The 17181-nt window shown below is 41.6% G+C and overlaps 1 protein-coding gene across 5 annotated transcripts in view; it reads right to left on the bottom strand.

Annotated features, from left to right (window-relative positions):
• AFF4 (ALF transcription elongation factor 4) overlaps positions 1 to 17181 on the bottom strand; it is a 52604-nt gene that overhangs the window by 26332 nt on the left and 9091 nt on the right. For 3 of the 5 annotated variants that reach the window (XM_054841696.1, XM_054841694.1, XM_054841695.1), the window contains exons 2-5: positions 7474 to 7600; positions 5304 to 6095; positions 3892 to 3936; positions 2842 to 2928 (exon numbers count right to left, since the gene is read on the bottom strand). In XM_054841696.1, coding sequence (XP_054697671.1) covers positions 2842 to 2928; positions 3892 to 3936; positions 5304 to 6095; positions 7474 to 7596 — 1047 coding nt within the window. In that variant the 5' untranslated portion in view covers positions 7597 to 7600. The remainder of the gene's footprint in view (positions 1 to 2841; positions 2929 to 3891; positions 3937 to 5303; positions 6096 to 7473; positions 7601 to 17181) is intronic. The other 2 variants (XM_054841697.1, XM_054841698.1) reach the window with 1 other exon arrangement.

Below are 17181 nucleotides of genomic sequence, written 5' to 3'. Positions count from 1 at the left end.
CGCGCTCACGGTGCTTTGAAACGAAAAGCTTCCACCCTCTAAGAAACAGCTGGGGGTTTTAATATATTTTACAAACAGGCCAGTATTTTTGGAGGTTTTGACTTGAAGCCCATGGCTTAAAAAAAAGTTACACAGGATAAAAATATAGAGTGTTAGGTCATTGGGTAACATTTTTCATCAAGGCTCAGGAATCTACATTTTTTTCATAGCATCCATAAAACTTTCCCTGACCTATTTTCATGAAGTTTTATCTTATGATTCAAAGACTTCCTGATAATTCTTAGATATCGTTATAGTAAATGCAGAGAGGCCCCGGTCAGGAGTCTGGGTCCCTTCAAGCTACTCAGCATCTGCACATGGGGAAAATCATCTTATTCCAACAGTCTTACAAATAAAATTGACTGGTCCACCAAAGGGAGCTTAATTTTACATGCGCAGGCAAAACCCACCAAACTTCTCACACAAGAGGAATGCTGTGAAACACTGCCGCATATTTCTTGTAAATAAATTGAGCACAGTATTAAATAGAGCAAGCTTTCCTCAAACAGTACTGCCTGATTAAAGTAAACCACTGTTTTGTTTTGTTTTCTGAATTCCGCTCTGGGCCCAGACTGCACAAGCCTATGGCTCGCTAACTCACTGGAATTCTGAGAAGATCCTGCTGCCAAGAATGACAGAGGGGAGAAGGCAGAGGAAATTATAGGCTTTGGATGCAGAGAGAGAAGTTGACAAAGTTCCATAGCTAAGATGTGCAGTCACAAAATAAAAAAGCTGGCACAAAGTCAAAAGACTCAGAGCAGCCATAAATGGAATTTTTTTTGCAAACTGGGTGAAGAAACACAATCCAGGTCGATAGGCTCAAAACCCACAACCTACCTTTTTTTGTTCAAACATCAATAAGACTGTGCAATCTTACGGAGTTTCTCTCTGCGTCACAAAGACACACATATCTCTGCACACATTCTTTCTTTCCAATCTGAGTCAAATGCTAGAGAAACACAGAAAGAAGCAGTTCCAGCAACCCCACGATCAAGTGCACTTAGAAGTGGGTGAAGAGAAAACACCTCCCCAAAGGTTCAGGAATAAGTATTCAAAGCTGTGGAGTACATACCCTTGCTGATGAGGAAAGGTGTGGAATTTCTTGCTTTACTATAAAAGGTAAGAATTATATCCAAGTTCACAGTTTTATCTAACGTAGGAAATCAGCCCTGACTGAAGGTAATACAGGCAAGATTAATATTGATCGAACTCGTCATGATAATGTTAAGAAACTAGACAATGACATCTGTTTTGAGATATGCCTTCAAAGGTAAAGCTGAGAACGGTAAAGGATGTTCTACGTTTTCAGCTCACTGGAGAAGGAAGCAAGACGCAGTGAGACAGGAACAGCCACGCAGAGGGCGATGACAAGAGGGCTGCCCAGAGCTCTGGGACGTCTCGCCAGGACGAGAGCCGGAACTGTTTAACCTCGCTCCAGTCTACGGAGTTTTGTGGATGTGCAGTTACAACACGGGACCTGGAAGCTTTGGCCAAGAAAAGGTGATGTCAAAGGACTCACATAAGACAATCTGTTTAGACAGACTTACATTAGAGACCTCAGTGAGAAAATCTTCTTAAAATACTTCACTCTGTTTTGGGGAGCAATTTGGATCAAACAGGAAAGTGATAGCAGCAGTCTGGTCAGAAAAAGCGTAGTCTTCATTATCATGAAGGCAACTTTTAAAAGACAAAGGGCATGATTTCTTCACTCTGAAGTTATGCCAAATTAGGGGTGGAGTACCCCAATCCATATCAGAGATATGTTGAGTCTGGAGACAAATTATATTGTCGAGTTAAATCTTCTGCTGGTAATCAGTAGATACAGGAAACAGAACATGAATTCTTGAATGAGTCAGCTATCACAAGCTGAACTGTACTCGCTAAAGTTGCTACCCACAGCTATCTGCCCTGCCTATCTCTACCCTGCCTACCCATCGGCTTCCAAGATCCTGCAGATTGCAGAGCTGTGCTTCAAGGCAGACAATCACCGGTGCCAGTTTGCCTTGAACCCTGCAGCTGGGACGGCCAGATCCAGCCTCAGGGGAGGGAGCAAGCAGCCGAGAGCAGGAGAACTCCTTCCTCGGAGGTGTCAGCTCAAGCAGGTCTCCTAGAAACATGTCCTGTGCTGTCAACAGCAGCAAAGAGCGACTGATTTCTCTTTGGAATTAATAGCTTAAACACTCCAGCAGTTATTAAGTATATGGGAGGTCAGGAAGAGATCGTTTGGAACTTTTGGATCTGAAAGTTTCTTTAGCAAAACATCTGATTTTAAAACAGTTTTCATTTTTTGGTAAACGAAAATATAAGATCTAATAGAACTATTAATGGAGTTCAAAATTATGAGGAAAACTCAGCTTATGCAGAAAATAACATTTAAATTTCTTAGCATTTACCAGCCAGTCTCCGTGGCTTTGCTAGATGGAGGTTAACACAACGCTTGCTTGCTTCTACACAAAATGGTGCAAAGCATTTCCCTAACATGGAAAAAAGCTCGATGGCACTTTCAAGCTTTAGAAGTATCCTGGAGAAGGTTTGAATTTATGAAACAAAAATTAGAAAGTATAAGGAAAGCTATATTAAAGACATCTTTGCAGACTGCTCTGTGTGTGTAAACCAGAGGAAAAACGATGACATTCTTCATAAGGCTTCTGCTGACAAATGTTGTGCAGCAAGATAAAGAGATACAAAGCACTGAAACAAACCCAGAACTATAGAGAATTGAATTTAAGAGAGTTCCAAAACCCTGATCTTTAATAGGAATTACTCTTTCAACAGCATTCAGTATTTGACTACAGGACTGACCTTTGTTGGAAAAGGAAATTTTGACGGTTCAGTTTTGCATGGCGTATGAATAGCAGTCAGTGGAGGAGGCCAAGAATGGGTCATCTCCTATCCAGAACAAAAAAGAAAAGCTATTAACAAAATTAAAGCAAAGACTTCAAGTTACAATCTTGATTCAAATGGTATCCCTGTCTCTCAATTTTCAGTTCATTGTCCACACTTCACTAAGCTTTATATTCAAATCTTAATTTCCCAAACGTGTAACAGAAATTTTACGCGTAAACCTAAATCTTAAATTGTTACCCATGAGAACAGATAGTTAAGACATAATAACAAGCAGAAAGGCATAAATCAATAAAATTGGTTGGCCTGAACATAAGCTGCAGTAGAAGTCAGAGTCTGATCATTTCAGACTGCGAAGAGCACAAGTAGGATTCAGGGGCAGAAAGAAGAATCCTTGGAAAGGGAAGCCTATAAAGTTTGAGGAAAAAGGGGAAAATCAAATGCCTGAAGCTGGAAAGGAAGAGCCTTGTATTCCCTCAGAGCATCTCCTGGAACCATGGAGTACTGAGGCTCAGAGCAAACGGTAAGCCATGGAAATGTTCAAGGGGAAGCTGGTGATTCTTGTGTGATAGTTGACCTACGACCAGGGGATCACATGAGGATTAAAGAGACTTGAGAAAATGACCTAGGTAGAAGAGAAGGGAAAGTTCTGCCGTGGGGTAGCAAAAAAATTACGGTAATCTAAAAAGATATCAGAATGCAAGGAGTGTATTTTGGTGGAAGAAATGGGTAGTTCTGGTTAGGTTAACAGGGAGGTGGCCCAGAGGAGGAATGCAGCGAGGATATCCAGCAGATGATGCGCACACCCAGCAACGCCCAGTGCCCCGCTCGCACACAGCTCTGCTTCCAGTTTTCCCCGGTCTACCCACGCTGGAGGAGTAACTGAAGAGCCCTCCTGCAACGACTTGCAGCCAAGTCAATTCAAAAGGCACTAATCAACTTTCCACCTCCTTAGTAATGTTTGTGTTTTCAACAAGCAAGTTATGAACAAAAGCACAGAGAACTTACTTTTAGAATTTCATCCACGCAGCTCACATCACCAGATGCTGATGCCTACAAATCAAAATTCAAGATTAACGTCTCCTAAAGTACATTTTCCTTAAAAGATCCCAGGGGTAGAAACAGTTAAAAATAAACCTCAATCCTCATCATGATTCATATGGACTCTATATAGATACAAACAGATCTTGCTAACTAATTCTTTTCAGCAAAAGTAATTTTAATATCAGGTAGATCCCTATTTTTATGGTATGAATCACATCCAGTTATGAAAAGCAAATACATGAGATCTATAAAACTGCCACAATAATTTCTTCCTTTTCATTTGACAGTTAAAGTGATCACAGGCAGTCAGTGATATTAAAAATTTCTAGAGAGAGGAAAGAGAATCGTAGCTTTCAATCCTTTCCTGGAAGAAGCCACTGGATAACATCTGAAGTCAAATCCAAGACGGTGAATATACAGTACCGACAAGATGCATTATGAAGTAAAACATACATTACAGCAGGAATCTAGAAACAGCAATAATTACCAAACTATGAATCTTCTGTGTGCCTGGCTGCTACAAGTGGAAAGGAAGCAACACTACCATACGATTCACTGCATCAGCATTAGCAGGTCAAGTCTTCATGAACAAGAAAATAATTTATTTTCAAATTTCCTTAACCTGTGTCCTGGATCTTATTTTGCCATTTGTTGAAATCCCAGGAACAAATGCTTTTCTCTAGCTACCACAATTCAAGCAGTTAAATAGGAGATGCAATGACATTTTATTATTAAGAAAGGCACTCTCCTTGTAACTGAGCTGTAGTCAGAGTCTGTGCCTCAACAATTCAGGAATTACCAAACTACTAAAAGTTGTTAACTCAATAGTATTTTGTATCCAGCATACCTGTGACAAGTTCTGAACCTGTTCAATTTGGTGTGCTTTAGGGTTAGCTCATTTTCCCTAGGTGAAGGTATAATAATCACACCTAATAATTGCTACACTTCAAAAGAAAATCTGATATATGCAGATAGTATCACTAGGCTCCCAGTAATGGCAATATATGTATCTAGCTTGTCAAAATATTTGTGAATATCCTACTGTTTCACTGACTTCTGACTACAAAAACGCTCCATGAAAATTGGCCTCTCTGGGTTAAGTTAGCCCTTCTGAATGTCTCATAGCCTTTATTTAACAAAAATCACAGTATCTGCATGGAAGAAGTGAAGGAAAAAGTAATTACCTTTGTACATTCCCCATTTAAAATACAGGTCTTCACTGCGTAAGTTTAAGATGCTTTGCATAACAAAAAAAACCCCCAACTGTTTACTAAAAACTAAATTTTGGTTATGCAGCTTGGGATTTTAAAGCAGCTGGAAAATCCCAGCCCAAAGGGACTTACATTTAAGAAGCCAGGAATCAGACAGCAACTTACATCTAGTGGTTGAGAAGGTATTTTCAGCTTGGTTAGATGTGCTTTGCTGCTAGGCTTCAGCTCATTCACGCTGCTGCTGTGAGTCTGACTGCTGTAGTGTTCGGAGGATAACTTTGGTTCCATGGATTCCTGTCCATCCATTGGCCTTACGTACGCAGTGGGTTTCTGCAACATTGAACTGGACTTGGACATGAGTGAAGGTGGAAAAGACTGATTAGAGTGTTGTCCACTTGAAAACGAGGGTACGCGAGAGGGAGAGTCCCAGTTGGCATCAGGATCCCGGGGAGATTTTGAACGTTGATGTTCTTTGCTGTGGTGATCATTTCCATGAGATCTCGAATGGCTGGAGCTCAACGAAGAAACAGCAGATGGTTTTCCAGGGCTGGAAGAACGGGGTTTGGAGTGTTCGGACCCATGCTGGCTTTTTTTGCGGCTGCTGCTGCTACTGTATGAGTCACGGTCGTGCCTCTGGCTACCACTGCTAGTGTTATTGCCACTGCCACGCTGACTACTATGTCCGCTCTGTAAACCTGAGGACCTTTTCTGAGATTGTGAGGAAGTGCTAGGTGCTGGTCCTACAGGAGTCCATTTGCTGCTCTGATGTGAGCTAGCATTATGTCTCTGATCACCAAAGAAACTTTGGTTTGATTTTTCATCTGGTGTTGATGGTACAGTTGGTTTGGGAATTCCAACAAGCTTTTGTAGCGATCTGTCTCCTATAAGATCCTTCATTTCATCATAATTACCAAGCATGCTCTGAATACGACTAGACAATTTGTCTTCTTTGCTGGTCTGTGAAAATAATTTAAAAAAATAATGCTTTAAAAAAAAAAATCACAACTTCACTTTCAGTTAATTAATTTGACAACTACTGCAGTTCATCTAAATTTCAGCGCTAAGATCATGGCTAGCATCCATGTTTGTTTTGTCATTGTTTCCAATTCACAAATTTAGTTCTTAAAGCAATAATTTAACCCCCTAAAACAAAAGGAAAAGATGTACTTCAGCAGCAGGAACAGTTGAAACAGCACTAATCACTGCTTCAAACAATACGTTGGTGAGCTGGATGCAAGTTTAAAAACTGTAGATGCCTACTGTCACCTTAAAGACTATTTCTCTAATACAGAATGCATCAGTCCTAAAAAGTTTTAATTAATGGTAAAATAAAATCAGCTTAACCTCACCACTGTATGTATTTTTTAGTTGGTATTTACGCTGGCATAATTCTTGTTACCAAGAGTTATAAGGGTTCTTTCTCATATAAGTAGTTTGTTTTCCAAATCAGGCATACTGTATCATTCCCCATGCATTGCGACCAGCTTCACTTAACTTCGTACACGTGGGATTTGGTTATCAAGCACCATAAAGTGACGGGAGGACAGGAATTAAAAAAAACCCACAAAGCATTTCTCAGCTTTCCTCCTGCAGAGAGACAGTTTTCAGTCACAATGCTTTACTACTTGCAAACCAGCTGAAATTGTGATAAGGGAACGGGTTTGCTTTTGAAGTGAGATTTGGGCTACATAATTAAAATCTTAATTGGTACTTTTTTAGCTATTCCAGAATTAGGTTATTTTTTCCAGTTCTGTTCAGCAAAGGAAACCTGGAAGGAAACCTGGCACAGGCTTAAAGCTGTACAAGATCACAGAGTCAACTCCTTCAAAACAAACTACCAAAAAATCAGATACAAACTACTGGCCTACTAGTTAAAGCTGATAATTCTATCATATCAGGCATTTCAGCATTTAAAATTAACCTCCTAGTTAAACATTCTCGTTCTGAACTCACCCGGGTCTGGATTACATTGACTGAAGGTTAGAAAGTTTAGCAACAGGCTAGAGCACCCCCCAAAAAAAGCATTTTGGCATGTCACAATGGACAGTTTAATTGTTTTTAGTCACTGTAGCAAAAGCTGAAGAAAAATAATGAATTTATGGTTTTATCATCCCTTTTCTCACTCCCTACAAAGCAGCCCCTCCTTTGTATGCATTATTATAAATCTGCCAGTAGAGCTGGTTAGTAACTGTCTAACCTTATTTTCAAGCCCTGCTTAAATACCTGGTTGACATAAGAGCTGTGGATCTAAAAAGAACACAGATAAATTTAAAATACGCATTTGCATACGACTTCTGCTACAAAAACCGCATTTGGAGAAACTGCATAAACTCACAACTTTGTATGGTTCAGCAAAGAGAGGAGAGTTAGGTGGAAAGGCTTCTTCACCCTGTTGAATTTCTTGATTTCGCCTTTCCCTTTCTTTCATACGCAGCACATTCCGATCTTCACGGTTCATGTTGCTACAAACAGAAAAAAAAATTCTGATCACGGACAGAAACGAGGAGGGATGCAGGCGCACACAGGTAGCCCTGTTAAGATCCTGGTTAAGAACCCCCTGATGACTGTAACTCCGCAAAACCGAGAAGACGTTTGTCCAATGTAAGACACCTCACTACAACCCACCATCTCCAGCTAGCTTCTACCAGGGAAAGTTTATGCAGTAATAAAATGAAAAAAAAAATCCACAAAGTCCTCAGGCGAGTAACTATTTCAAACCATCTCACCTGCTTGAATCATGTAGCTATTTCAACCCACGCTGTACATCTCCCATTCATTTCTAAAATACTTTTTCTCCTCCACATCCCCCAAATGTTCTGCAATGTTACTCTCTCATCCCCCCTCCCATTCAGTGCCTGGATAGATTTGGGGTGAAGTTTGCTGCTGACATACCTTTACCGGCACCCATTCTCCAACACATCCTAACCTCAGGCTTTGATGTTGTTTCCAGGTCTCCCAAAAGACATTTCTACCCAAAGCAGTAATTTCAGTGATCTTGCACCTTTTGCCTTAGACCAGTGCTCTCCTACTGCAAAAATGCAGATTAAAAACCTGCCAAATTTCCCCTCTTGTACATTTTACTTCGCAGTTTGGTCTTGCCGCTTGAGTTAGCAGAAATACGTCAAATTGTTGCAACACACACACACACCAAAAAAAAAAAAAAGTTGGAAAAGATTCCCTTTGAGCTTGATAAATCATCGGGACTTAAAGAGGTAAACAAAGTAAGACGATAAATAAGGTGGTACTAACTCTTTTAACATGTGCTGTACTTCATATCAAGAGATTTATAAATGTACCGTGCTGATCTGCAAAAAGTATGGTAGGTGCTTCCAGGAAAGAAATAGATGTTCTTTCACATAATTTGCGGTCTAAAATGAAAATGTTGTCTGCTTAGAAAATCATTATTTCATGTTTTCAGACAGCTGTCTGATTATTTAAAAAAAAAATAAAATTTGCTACAGCATTACTCTGAAGGCTATGCAAAACCAGCTATTCCAGGCTACACAAGACGACTTCAACCTGTCACTCAGTTTTTTAAATATTAGTCTTTTCACCTTAACATTTGAGCCTCTTACTGTAATTTCTTACTCATTTGGCTTCATTTTGTCTACTACTCTGAATATAGTGAAATCTAAGAGGATGCCAAAACCAGAATAAAGCCACAGTGTAAGTTTAAATCTTTGACACTTTTTAAGGTGACGGGTTTGTTGTATTTCCCTGTGCTGTAAACAAGGTAAAAGCACTAGCCTAATCCAACTCCATGCTGCTATCGAGCCTATGAATAAAAGAACTGTAAGTTACATGTGAAACATCACTTTTTCCTCCAGTTATCCAGTAATCAGCTGAACTCATGTAACTGTGAGTGAACACCAAGGCTGCCTACACAGAGAGGGACCTGCACTGGAACCTGCCAAGCAAACTACCTGGAGCATTTTCACATTAATGGCAAACTTTTAGAACAAGTTTGAGGCTTAAAAAACTTATTCTTCAGACTGCAGCCTAATTTCTTATACATGTAGGATTTAAACAGAGACAAAGATCAGATTTAATTAGAGATACTGATCAGTTAAAGCCAACTGAACAGTTTGAATCTATGCCATTTTACTATTAAAGGCAAAATGCAAGTAGTTCTATCTTTGAGTAGTTCATTCATATATGCTAAGACTGTGAATTATATACAGCTAAGACATTTAGAAGATCGTAATCTTAACTAAGAATTTTACATGCACATTTTACAACTAGAGGGTTAAATATTAACAAAGACCTTTGCTATTTTTTACAGATACAAGCATCATCTTTCAAAATTGTATCACCATCTACTATAACTCTTGGGACTGAGGAAAAAAACCCAACATTTGTACCAACACTGTCACGTGAAAGGAACGTTATAGCAAAGATCCGCTTGAGATCAGAGTTGGAGCAAAACCAGAGCTGATCTGGCTACACCCGCCAGGTTAATATAAAATTAGTCATCAGAAATATACCTGCTAATCACATTTTTTACCACTCCTCCCCAGTCTTTTGTAGTATAGTAAATGCTAAATATCTTCATGGGTAGTCATTTTGACTGTATGGGGATTGGGTTCAGGGCTTTTTTAATTCTTTTACATTTTTTATTAGAGTCAATACTTTGAATGTGATTCAAGTTAGACTTGTTTGTATCTAATCTTCTAAATCTCTACACAGAGATATTTTAACTGTCTACAATGTGCACTAAGCTATTAAAATCACACCAGCATTAAATGTGTAAATAAATGAAGTTAGTGGGGCTTCCTTAACTCCGGACTTGACAGCTTCCCAGTTAAATTCGTATCTTCCACAGCCACGAAACATAACAGAAGATAAATTTGCCTGTGTTCAGGAAATGTAAGCAGCAGAGGTACTTAGAAAAGCAGAAGACTAAGGTACACCAAATCAACATTGCCAGCAATTAGCTTCAGCATAAAGGAAACTGCAAAACTACTTTTTCAGACCACTTATAATTATAACAAACCTTTAAAATCCACTCTCTCGAATTTACTACTCTGATCAAAGTTATGCAGTATTTGCTGGTCCTCAGGTTTTTTGCCCCAGTCAGAGCGGACACCAGCCCCTCTCACGCTGGCATGAGAAGCTCCGTTCTCTCCCAGTTTGGACGCTGACTGGTAGGAAGGAGCTCTGCCCCGCCACCGCTCCCACCACCGCTGCAGAGTCAGAGGCGCGCGGAGCCAGGACTGCTTCTCCCTCTCCCACGTCCACACCCACATCCCAGATTTAAACCTTTTCCCACAAGATAAAAAAGCCCGGAGCAGCTCCGTGCAGCCAAGCTCCTGCCACCCTCTGGGGAAGAGGACAGCACCTCTGCTCCTCCCTCCCTGCACACCAGGCCTGGAAGTGGAAGACGAAGAATTTGTTGACTTGTAGCTGCTGCTATCGAGAGGATCCTGCTATAATTTCCCTTTCCCTCTTCCCGGGAGGCCTGAGCAAAAGTGTGAACTCCTAGGAGGAGCAGAGCCAGGCTAAGGGGAACAAAACTAACGTCCCCGCAGCAAGGGCCAAAGTCACCCTGATTTCCACATCTGGAGAAAGAAAAGTTCAAAAATTAAAAGAAATTTGAAAACAGGTCTAAAGTGCAGCATAGTATTTCCATTTTTAGAAAGTCTAATTCTACATGGTTTGAGTCATTATTTGCGCACAGTTAGCCAGGCTGTACTCTGCACAGCCCATTTCGTACGTGATTTCACTACACAACTGACTGTTCAAATCTCATGCCTCTTCTCCAGCTCAGTACAAAGAGCTGAAAGAAAGAAGGAAATTCAGCAGGAAGTTCACGGGAACTTCTGATACAACATCCACTTGTGCGTATTCTTCAACCACTGTTCACTGCTGATCTGGACGTACCGAGCACATGAACTAGCTGAGCGTCATTCGAACCATCCATACCAGAAACACAATTTTCATTTCTCATTCCAATACCTTACCAAATCCTATTTGGTATTTCTGTTCATCCTTAATCCACAAAGGGCATGGTTTTGGCTGGAGTTCACTCAAGCAATCATCATCTTGGGCTTTCTAAGTGGCATTATGAAATCGCAGCGTTGCTGCTGCCCTGCCCAGCTGCTGCAGCCTTCTGCTTCCCACCTCCCCAGCTCCAGGGTGGGGGGGCAGATCCCAGGGACAGGATTTTTGGGCCACATTTTCAGTTAAAAAAAAAAAACCAACCAACACGCCCACATTGCCCAAGTTTTACTGGCAACGCTGCTAAAGGAACGAGGACTTTGGCCAACCCCTGGGTACAGGCGCAGGACTATGAGCCTACCTTTCTCCCCCCTCTTGAACCACCTCAGGCATCCAAGAGCCTGTCCTTGCCCAAGTTCACCAGCACCTCACCAGCATCGCTCCATCTTCCCAGGCACCGTAAGGCAAAACCATCAAAGGCGAAGGTCCGCCCGAGGAACCCTCCACACGCAGCCCAGCACAAAGCGATCCAAACCCACCACTTTTCAACCGGGCATCAGTGGATCTTCAAAGCTTGTTTACAACACCTTGACTTCCTTCAAGACATCCTCATTTAACTCAAGGGCTTTCTTCTATCTGAACTGGTTTCATAAGCGAGAGAAATCAAACAGTTCGTTTATCCAGTGGCGGTTTTTTTTATCAATTGGCTGTGATGAAACACAAACTTTGTTTGACAATATTTGGCCATGAACGATAAACAGTCTTCAGAGAGAACACACAATATCTAGCGCTCCATGCAGGGCACACCCAGCCGCACAAAGCACAGACAACTTGTACAGTGGGGGTAAAAAAAAAAAAAAAAAAAAAAAAAGGAAAAAAAGCTGAAAATCCTGCCTGTAATAAAGAATGACGTGTTTTTGGAAGGCATTTACGAATATCAGAAACTGCCTTAATGCTGCATCCCTTCTAAAGATATCTGTTTTATTTCAAATATTTTTTGACACGTCACCATGAACAGCAAGGAGCATCTAAGGAATTACCCGTTCCCCCAACTTACGCATCAAGTATGGCATTGTTACTAAACCTGTCACTAAAATCACGTGCACAATGCTAAAATGCCACTCTGTCAGTTTTTAGTACCAATGCACTCACACAAGAGCTGTTACAAAAGGGAGAAATTAAAAAAAATAACTGCCCTGCAACAAACCAAACAAAAATCCACCAACACACAAGCCAGGAACAGGCTCTGGTGTCACCAATAACTATGTGACAACATTTATCATGTAAAAGTGAATGTGTAGTCTTTTCTAACTTTCAATGTTATGGTAAAGAAAAAAAAAAACTGCAGGAGAAAATAAAACATTTCCTCCTAAAACGACACAGTTTTGCACAAAAGAGTACGTTTCTCCAGGTGCAGCTGGAAGGGCAATCACAAAGTTGCAAACACAGAAGCACTGCAATCATCAAAGTCGTCTTCATAGAGTTTTGTAACACAGAAATAAGGCACAGAACAAGAGTTTACAGAGAATTCAAGTAACATCCACGTGCCAAGAAACAGGAAAAAACAACTTTTCAGAAGGACGAATTATTCCACTTTTTTACAAAATATTATTTCTTAAATGGTGATTCACCATTAACATAAACGTTTCTTGTTTCTGTAATATAAACAGAACTGTTTCTATCCCACCCTTCACGTCAGGGATTCCTTCCGCCCACTCCGCGGCGCGCTGGAAGGCGCTGGAAGAGCCGGACACCACCACCTTTGTTGGGACGGGGAGGCTGGCAGAGCTCTCACACAAACAAACAAACAAACAAACAAAGAGGCCAAGCTGGCCCGGGTCAGGGTCACGTTTGAGGAGCAATACCAGGGAGGGCAGAGCTCGCAGTTTGCTACAGGCGCTTCTCCTTCCTGCCCAGCTCCCAAACACCGCAGAAATCCCCGAGAAAGCACTATACGCCTGGACTTGCCGCTGCTTCTCAGACAAATGAGCGCAAATCCTTCATCGCCGTTAGTCGAGAGAAATTGCGCTCTACTTTTTGTAAGGGCGTGCTGTTAATTCCAGCGTCTCAGTCAAGTGACGATGCAAGTAATTGCATCCTGCTCTTTAGTTTTACCTGCCGGATTGCCCCCGTCGCTCCCCGAAGCTCTATCGGGTTACCCAGGGATCAGCACCTTCTACTTGAGAAGCCACCAGACCGCAGTGATGGATTTCAGAATCACGGTGACGATTCGTAACTCAACACTAACTACTGACAAAGCACTTGGGGATCCTTTAGGGCTAAAGAGGCTCTGTACGTGTAATGTCTCATTAAACAAGTTCAGATGAGAAATGGTGTATTTTTCACCGTACACGAGATTCAGCACAGAGAAGCAAGGACTGCGTTTTGACCAAGGTAAAAGTTAATACCCAGTAACTGGATTTTAGAAGCCAAATTAGGACGGTAACTTTGAACTTCAGCTGCAATACAGCTCATTTAAAACCCAGTTTTAAGTCCATTTCTAAAACATACTACTAAAATAGCTTAAAATTGTTTATATCCAGGAAGAATTTGCAAGACTGGCTTGATGTAATTTACTCAAGGCATCTTAAGAGATGCAAAACTACCCATTTGTTAAAATGTCATATTTTTGTGCAAACGTATTACAGGGTAGTGAAAAAAATCTGGTCCCCCTTTCTCCCCGATTAACCTCACACAGGCGTCAGTTCTATTTTGTGTCGCTGTGAGGGACAAGCTGTAACGATACAGCCATGACTGCAGAACCACGAAGGGACCACGCTGCACCACCCAGGCTCTTCTGCAAGGCTGGTAGCTCCCACCCAAAGAGCTGTTCCAAGGAAATAGTCCTTATCTGCTCCGAAAACAAGCACACCTGAGGCTATTGGCTCTGCCTATTTTTCTTTTTTCTATCCCATTTATGGACAGGAAGAAGCAACAGCCGCCTGGCTCTCAGAAACAAAGTTCTCAGCTCGTTTCCTCCGTAGAGAGCAGAGCTGCTCACAGGACACCAACTTCAGTCCCTCCTTTTTGTCCCGGCTCTTCAGCAAGGGGAGAGAAGTGGGAAGGTCCAGAAGTGGCAGCACAACTCCCTGCTCTCTCCTCCTCTCTCGGTGGATGCAGACAGCAGAGGAAGGTTCATGCCTCCATCAGCTGTCCCTCTATCTGCCACAAAGCCAGGGCACGTGTTGGAGGGCACGGACCCCAGAGGAATGGCCCATCAGTGCCGTTACTGACCCTCAAAGGAAAAGAGTAGCTCTAAGACTGAACGCCGTGATACAACAAAGCCATAATCTACAAAAATTGTTATTTTCTGCACCTACCACATCACCAAGTCAGCTAAGACAGAGAAGCCTCAACGTCTTCAAGGTATCAATAACTGAGCCCGAGCCAGAAGAGGGAAGGAAAGCTCATTTCTGCTGTCAAGCGAAGCAGAATTTCCACGGTGCCTTCCCAAGTTTTTGCATTTCTATTTGCTTCACCTTGCAATACCAAAACTACTTTCAGGAACAGGAGGCTTTCTTCACCAAGGCAAAGATACTTTTTAACATCATCTGAAGCTCAAGCCCTGATGTCCTAACACTCCAGAAGATGACAAAACCAAAAGCACTAGAGTGAGACCGAAGTCAGCGGAGCTCTGCCATCCACCGGGAACACAAATCTGTTTCTCACGCAAATCTCAACTCAGCAAACTTCAACCCAGTTCAACCTCGCGCTCAAGCGACGACATTCTCCTCAACCTTTCTGTTCTCCATCGCTGGTAGGTTCTATAATTTGCATGCTGCAAAGATGGAGCGTCACGAACACAAAATTTTTACCTGCGATCTTTTCATGTCCACACAGGCTAACCAAAGCACATTCTAATACTGTTTCCCAACAACATTCTGCACTTTAATTGGGCAGAAGCTTAATAACCAAATTCCTGTGCCTACATGTTCTTCTGTTTAAACTTTGAAGCCAAGACAATTGGTGTTTAAATTTTATTAAGCAATAGTTATTCAGACATCCAACATTTATCTGGCTATTATAGTTCTGACTTCCTCACATTAATTTACTTTCATAAAAGGCATCATTACATTTGAGTGTTATGAACTCTATAGCATCAGGATTAAGAAAGGATTCGCTTCACAGAAATTCTCTGATAAATATGCTCTGTGTAAGATTTCAAACAGTAGACAATGTTTTAATGAGGTGCCATCTAAACTAAAAGAGTGACAAGACAAGAGAGAAAAATCACATTCATTTCAAGGTTCACATCCTTCTCCCACCTTAAGAGAACTACAGAAAAGGCAAGGAGAGAAAAAGTTTATTGCATACATTACCCAGGTTTAACTGCCATTTCCTCCAGCCTTACTGAAAGCTCATCTGTCTGCACTGTCTCACAAGACATTTATCTTGGGCTTCCTATCGTACCCACAGTTCACGCGTTCTGCTGCATAACATACTCAAATGAACATCGGGGTTTGAGATAATAAATTCCACCACTGTATAAACCACTTAGGTCTTTTGTAAGTGCTCGCGTGAGTAAGGTCTCTTCCACATGACAACGCTGTGTAAACACTGATAGTGTCTCTGCCTCTTCCCCTTGCTCGCTCAAGCACAGCTTGTTTTCTAAACACAGCTTGTTTCATGCATCTTCACAACACAAGTATCAGTAATAAAATATTTTGGGGCTATTAATACATCCTGTGCCCAGCTGTACTTGGTACTTAAAGCAAAAGGCAATTTTTAAACGTGAGCACGTAGCACGGGTGCGCTTCCTGGCCCCCGGTCAGGGCAGATGCCCACGGCAGCTCCCACCCGTCGTGCTCCTGCCCTGCACCGCTCTCCCGGTTGTGCGGACACAGCTGTTTCTTGGAGCTGGTTAAGCTGAACTGGGGAAATCCATGCAGGTTCAAAATACCTATTTTGGGAGCTGGGTTATTTTTAAACACAGACAAGTTTGAATGCTCCACACCCCCCAAAACAGTCCCAGCATCATTAGAGAGCAGGAATAAGCGACCTGCTTGTAACAAAGCAACAACAAAAATCCTAACAAACAAACAAACCCCCCCAAAATCCACAGAAGTCTCATTAAATTGCTGCCCATGTTTTTTGCATCGCAGTGCCGTAGGTGGACTTTGTCTGCAACAGTTGACAAGCAGGGTGGTCACGACTGATGAAGCAAGAGCAGAAGGATGCTGGAGAGCACGTTGGCAGACTAGCCAGCGCTAAGGAACTTCACCGTTTTGTGATTTAACTCTTCAGAAACATGGGAAAACATTCGAGGTATGCTACAGAAAGGCTGACTAGCGTAACAAAGTGAATTATGTTTCCAGACCATTACCGGAACAGCCAAAGGGGTGGAGGGGAAGCAGCAAAAAGCCAAGTGAGTTCACGCATCTCGGCATGTAAAGATCTTCTCAAAAGCGACAGCTCGAACTCACGTAGCACCAGTGGTCTCTGCTAGCAGTTATGGTATTTCCAGGATTGCTTTGCTTTTTGAAAACTGGCAGGGTTCACAGACTGCTTAAAATCCACAATTTTGAGTACCAGAAAAGAGAGAATAAGAATTTTAACTCCAGTTCCCAGCTTTCAACCCTAACTCGTATGCACGACGCTTAACCAAATTCATCACCATTTGCTACCTGTCTAAAACTGCTATTAATGTGTGAGTGACATGACAGCTCTGAGACCTGGGATATTTTCTGATAACTGAAAACTTTCTTTTGCAATTGAAGTACACTAAGAAGATGAGAGCGCATGTTAGTTAAACATTGGAAAAACCCACTAGAGAAGAGATTTGCAGACAAAAAATTTGAAGCGAGGGCAAAGGACCAGATCTCCAGAGGTAAGCTGAAATTCAGCTGGAAAGCCACAGCTTTGAGGTGCAGTGCTTCCCAACAAACACTAGTTAAACAAGTTGGAAAGTTTTAACCTTTCATCCTACCTATTAAACACCACCTGTACTTTATAATCCCTGTAAGCAGATTGAGAAAAACATTACCATTTCAGCAGCCGCCAAATATCATGGCATTTAGCAGAGTGTTAATTACATCAGGAAAACAGTTGATAAACATTAATTTAGCTATACAAACCCTTTTAATAAAATGTCTTTTTTTTTTTTCCC

This window comes from Grus americana, chromosome 14 (genome assembly GCF_028858705.1).
Source record: "Grus americana isolate bGruAme1 chromosome 14, bGruAme1.mat, whole genome shotgun sequence".
In the NCBI taxonomy this organism is placed as follows: Eukaryota; Metazoa; Chordata; class Aves; order Gruiformes; family Gruidae; genus Grus; species Grus americana.
The sequence above is the reverse complement of the archived record's forward strand: the minus strand, read 5'-3'. Positions and strand labels throughout refer to the sequence as shown.